At 54.4% G+C, this 5760-nt stretch overlaps 1 protein-coding gene across 1 annotated transcript; it reads left to right on the top strand.

The window, feature by feature from the left end:
* Nucleotides 1-1262: 1262 nt before the first annotated feature.
* Nucleotides 1263-5007, top strand: LOC113203800 (uncharacterized). The gene is made up of 4 exons (XM_026418687.2): nucleotides 1263-1354; nucleotides 2117-2666; nucleotides 2763-3106; nucleotides 3193-5007. The coding sequence occupies exons 2-4, from the start codon at nucleotides 2273-2275 to the stop codon at nucleotides 3700-3702; spliced, it is 1248 nt and encodes a 415-aa protein (XP_026274472.1). The 5' UTR covers nucleotides 1263-1354; nucleotides 2117-2272; the 3' UTR covers nucleotides 3703-5007.
* The last annotated feature ends 753 nt before the right edge of the window (nucleotides 5008-5760 follow it).

The raw sequence follows: 5760 nt of genomic DNA, 5'->3' as shown, positions 1-5760 counted from the left end.
TAGGCAGACCCGCCCTGCTGCGGTGCCCGCTGAGGTCTACCTCCCGGGCGGCTGGAGCGCCCGACGACCGGAGCGTAGGCAGACCCGCCCTGCTGTGGTGCCCGCTGAGGCCTACCTCCCGGGCGGCTGGAGTGCCCGATGACTGGTGGGCAGGGCAGACCCACTCGGCTACAGCAGTGCGCGCTGTATGTTCTACCGCCGAGAGAGTAGAGGCAACGAGGAAGAAAGCAGAAAGATAAATGTTCAAACACGCGCCGCTGGTAGCAGCGTGGCAAAGTGACAAGGGTTGTATATGTTTCTCGAGAATGGATACCCCCTTTTCGTCACCTGACAATTATTATTAGCGCCCGCACGTGGGGACAAATTAATGCGCAGCGCCCCTTCCCCCCTATTCCCATCTCTCTCCCCCACCTTCTTCCCATCAGTCTTTTTCAGCCCGCGCCCGGGGCGCCTTTCCGCGCGAAGAGCGGCGACGCATAAGTCAAAGGTCTTTGCGCCTGCTGCCTCCCTGTTCCAGCAGCGCCACCCGGAGAGACGTGATCCGCCCCTCCACCACCCGATAGCAGAGAGCCGGGTGGATGCGCACTCGCCGACCCGGAGCTAAAAACGGCGACGTGTCGTGTTCGCGTTCGCCAAACCCGCCAGAATACCTGCGGCGGATAACGATGGCGTCGAGCCTTCATTTATCGCGCAGGTGTAACGAGGCGTGCATGACACCGACACACCCTTCGAACGCCAAGGCGCACTCCTCGTTAGCGCCACACCAAGTCGCCAACGAACTTTTTGTTTTGCAAAGGTTCACGCTTACTGCTCCGTCTTCATATTACCGACAGCGTGAATAAACGTCTGTCATAGGCACCCTTGTCTTCATACTGCGTAGAGCCGAAAGGCCCAAGATTGTTGTATCATTCCATTGCGTGTCAATGTATCACGGCCCTTTTCCCCATGTTTTTGTCTCTTTGTTACTAACAAAAACTTAGAGCAACAAGAAGTTTCCATACTCCATGCAGGATTTCTGGAGATTTTCAATTATAGGGAAGAACGAGTACCGGCTGTTTCAGAGTGCGTTGTTGCTGGTTTGCCGACCCTCTTAAATTACGGCATTTGAAAGTTGAAAACTGAAATGAAAAAAACATCCAAATATTCAAAAACACTTTTAAATGTGTAACTAGCTGCCGCTAGTAGCTGTGGCTAGTGGCTGTCGCTCCTTGCTGACTCGTGACTTCAAAGCGAAGCCTCACAGTTTGGCCCGCCGGGCTCAAGGAGCAAGTCACAGCTGTACGCCGTGCCGTATCCCGCTCACTCGGCATTTCCCTTCGCCCAGCTGGCGGAACGTTAACTGAAAGACTGATCGGTAGGCATAATTTGCGTTAAATTAATCATGAGATATTTCTGAATATGCCACGGAAAGTTGGCCAGTTTGTACCTCGCACCTCAGCTGTCAAAACACAACTGAAAACAGAGTTTCGGAAAAGAGCGGATGATGGAAAATGAAAGCTGATGGTTCAAATTTAAGACCACACCGCCAGAAACTGGGCGATGCCGAAATTTTCTGCGATATCGCAACGATATCGTTTTGATATCGCATGCCGATTTTTTGCCCACCCTCGTACTGCTAGCGACACGAAAAGCGACACAAGTTGCCCAAGTCGACATCGAAACGATATCGCAATTGCTGGCGTTGCAGTGCAGTGCTTTGCTTGCCTCAAAAATACTCAGTCGTGCCTGATTATCGATTCAGTGTTTTCGATATCGTCCCGATAATGCTTTGAAGGTCACTTCGAAAAGGGAAACAGCATCATAATGACGGCCGAGCAGCAGGCCGGGTCCGGTGGAGAAATCGTCACCTCAGTGCAACTAGACTGACCCAAATAGTTACGTGAATAACGTGACGCCGAGGGGAGGCAGGTGGGGCGGTGAGGGCCAGGTGGGCCGGGGGCGGGCACCTGACCCGCCGCACGTTGCGTCCCCCGGCCCGCCCGCGCCGCGCGGCCGGCCCGCGCCGCCGGCGCAGCCCCCACGCCGCACCCCACTGCGGGGTGGGGGTGGGGCCCTATAAAAGCCCCGGGCCGCGCCGGTCCAGCATCACTCCCCTCACTTCGGTTCCTGGCTCCAGGTCGCCCCACCCGAGCACCAGCTCCTGTCCACCTAACATGCAGGCTACGACCGAACAGCGCCTCACCGAGCACCCCGCCCGCCCAGCCCCCCGTGCCGGGACCTTCTCCTCCTTGAGCCAGCTCGCAGTCAGCGTACATCGCGCCGGAACCTAACCATGTCATCGCACAACATGCAGACCGCGGGCGCCTGGGGCGGCAGCGGTAGTGGTAGTGGCAGTGGTAGTGGCAGTGGTAGTGGCAGTGGAAGTGGCGGTGGCAACGGCGACTCCCCGGGAGGCGGCCCGGTCCGCGTCCGAATGTTCCGCATCTTTGGACGGCGCTCCAGCTCAACCCAGCCGTGTCCCAGCCACAGCAGGACCGGCCAGGAGGCGGCCAGGGACGACCAAGACTCGACGGACTCGGATGAAAACCTGTCGTCCGCGTCGCGGGACCGCGACAGCAGGGAGAGCCCCAGCAGGGAGCGCTGCCCCAACCGGCGCCCGCGGAGCAAGAAGCAGCCCGGCGGAGGCAGCGCGGGGAGTTCGGACTGCCATGGATCCAGCTCGTCCGGTAAGTAGCGGTCACCCAGCCGCACAGTGACTCTGGCCACCCTGTTACCGGAGACCTCGTCTTTATTAACCTTGTGATTCCTTGTATGGTCATTAGGCGATGGATTCCGCAGTGCTAGCTGCAGCAGTAACTGCCAGATGACGGAGTCCTCCTCGGACTCAGGCAGCAGCAAGGGAGACAACAGTCCGGGGTCGCGCTCTGCGTCCGGGGGCATGGGGGCGGCGCTGGGAGTGGCTCTTGGGATGGAGACGGGGATGAGCTCGGACAGCGGCTCCGGCGGCTCCTCCGGCAGCGAGCTTGGCGGCTCCATGAGCATCTTCCAGACCTGCCTCCAGCCGCTGACCGCCTTCGGGGCCTCGGGGCCGTCCAGCCGATCCAACTCGTGCTTCTACGAAGGAGAGGTGCGCCGACCCAAGGCCGGCAGCTCCACCCTGCACAAGGTAGGTTTCCACACAAGTCCGCCAATTGTTTCGGATGCGCAGATCAACGGGATTCTAACAAATTGCTCCTGTTTTTCCCCCGGCAGGTGTTTCATGGTCTGAGCCTCTCCACGCAGGCTATAGTGCCGCTCGGTCGTCGCAGCCTGAGCTGCCTGACCCTGGGAGACTCGGTGCGGGAGTCATTGGGCCTGGAGGACTCGCACAGCGGACATCAGCACCACCAGCACCACCATCACCACCACTACCAGCATCACCACCACCACCACTACCAGCTGCACCACAGCTCGTACACGTTGAACGAGACGGGCACGCCGCCGCCACCTCCCCAACCCCTCGCCCCACCCCTGGCTCCAGCGCAAGCCTCTCGACAGGACGACGCCAAGAAGGGCAAGCGGTCCAAGAAGATCCCCAAAAGGATCCTGCGCTCACCGGTGACGTACACGTACGTCCGTGGCATCTCTGGGCTGCCCACGCAACGTGTGCCCCGCAACCGCTTGCCTCCGCAACCCACCGTCACCGGCCACGGCTACAGGAAGCCTTTGTTGGGCGGTTCCACCTTCGGCTCCGAGCTGTCGCGCCATGCCTACAACTCGTAAGGTACGGCCCGCAGGTCTTCAGCCCCGGCCTAGCCGTGGCTGCTGGAGGCTCTGCGCCAGCTCACAGCTCCGAGTCTACACGACAGTGACAGATTTCCGGTTGAATCTCATTAAGTGTTCCGGATTCCGAAGCCCCCACTTACTTTGGACGACAGACTTATTGCCACTTAAAATGCACATGGTACGACCGACTACCGACCAACGTTAACCTGCGCTATTACGTGACTATCGACTGATTGTGACACCAGACGTCTTCACCGAATTTGTTTGAACGCACCACACCCCGGCACAAATTGCACTAAATTGTGTCCTTGTCGCACTCTGCACGCGTGTGTAAAATTTTCACCTTATCTTTACGGAGCACATTTGGAGAATGCATCTTGGCGTGCATTGGGTGGAATCGGTAAAATAGAGCTTGAAGGGATTGTTATAAGCACAGAGTTTGAAATATTTTCATAACCAAATATTTAAAAATACCAGTTTCTCTTATTTCTGTTTGCGTGTCTCTTTTGGATGTTAAAGTGAACACTTTTCGGAACTGTACAACAAAAGTGTAATTTATTGTTTTAACTCTTGTATTTTTTGTTCCTTTTCTGGTGAATTCTTGCGTGTTTTACCACTCCTTTTTGAGCCATTAGTTTTAAGGTTGAGTTCCAGACTGAACGTGCTATTAAGTTTGGAGGACGATACTATATGCGCTTCTATGTCACCACGTTTTCTTTTAAGTGAAGCACATGGATGTTTTAGGGTCACCTTTTATCTGCGTTATAGTAAGATATTGGATGTGCAGTGATTAAACGGCCCTCAATCCGAAAAGAAGTACAAAGTTTTGTTCTTTTTAGGATTGTATAACGAAGGGAAAACAGTTGCATTTTTTATGAGCTTGGTATTAATTTGCCTTCTTCTCAGTAACTTTGTGTCAAATCAGTAACAAAAGAAGAATGTTCAGAATTAGTAGCTTTAGTGGCTTCGTATTATCACGCAAACCTAAAGGGCCAGGACCTCTCACGATTTTATTTATAAGTAGATTCTTGTAGATTACTGTGTCCCAGCAGCTAGAGGCTATTTCACTCTTATAATCACCTACTTTGGTCTGTTTCCGCAGCATTACCCACCCAGACTTTCTTCGATCCTCAGTTAATATAGAAATTGCTTGCAAGCTTTATCTTAAACGGCGAATGCAGGCCGAGCACCTGTTACTGACCTTAATAGGACCATCAAATTTGTACTGTTTTTAATGAAATGAATACTCCGCTGCCATTGTGTGATGCCATGACATTGTATCTTGTTAATAAAGACTACAATAAGGATTATTCGTTGCCTTTCTCTCAACATTCATCCCTTGGAAGCGCCTGCGGGTTATGCCTCTGGCTGTTCCGCTCTACAGCCGCGCGACCGAGTTGCCTACCCACACGGCGCCCCTACCGCTCGCTCTCCTCTGTCGACAAACGGAGGATAACTCTGTAGTGTTGGGCGGACGGGTGGGCAAGCGAGTGGCAGCGGGACGGTAAGTAAGCGAATTATTTTTGAAAAGAGAGAAAAAGTACAAAGACTATTGTTCTTTTATAACAGCCAGCATGTAGCCAAAGAGGTTTTCTCAAACTGCTGTACATCTTCAAAGCTTGATTCAAAAGCATTAATATCTTTACAGAACAATACTTTGTCCTGCGAAATAAAATCTCGGTTCACTCATTTTCCTCTCTTGAACTCGTTTTCTTGTCCCCGGCTGCCGCTCGCTAGCCCGCTCGCCCAGCACTACAGAGATATCCTCACGGATACACTCCCATTTTCATCGTGAAGGACATACGTCATACGTGTCGTCCATGGAGGATGCATGGTCCCCTGCAACATGAGCCTCCCCCCCCCCCTTTCCTCCTGGTGTGACGACATGAGCGCGATGACCTCCGCGTTAGTTGGACCAGCCCCGCACCCCTTGGCGCCACCGGGGTCAGAGCGCAGCGGAGGCGAGCGGGGACAAAGCAAACTTTAGAGAGAACAACTGGTGCTCTGGTGGGATTTCCTGAAGTTGCACAGTTTGGGTGTATTGCGGACCCCCCC

The sequence above is a fragment of the Frankliniella occidentalis genome, unplaced genomic scaffold, assembly GCF_000697945.3.
Source record: "Frankliniella occidentalis isolate FOCC.00 unplaced genomic scaffold, Focc_3.1 Scaffold212, whole genome shotgun sequence".
Taxonomy (NCBI): domain Eukaryota; kingdom Metazoa; phylum Arthropoda; class Insecta; order Thysanoptera; family Thripidae; genus Frankliniella; species Frankliniella occidentalis.
The sequence above is the reverse complement of the archived record's forward strand: the minus strand, read 5'-3'. Positions and strand labels throughout refer to the sequence as shown.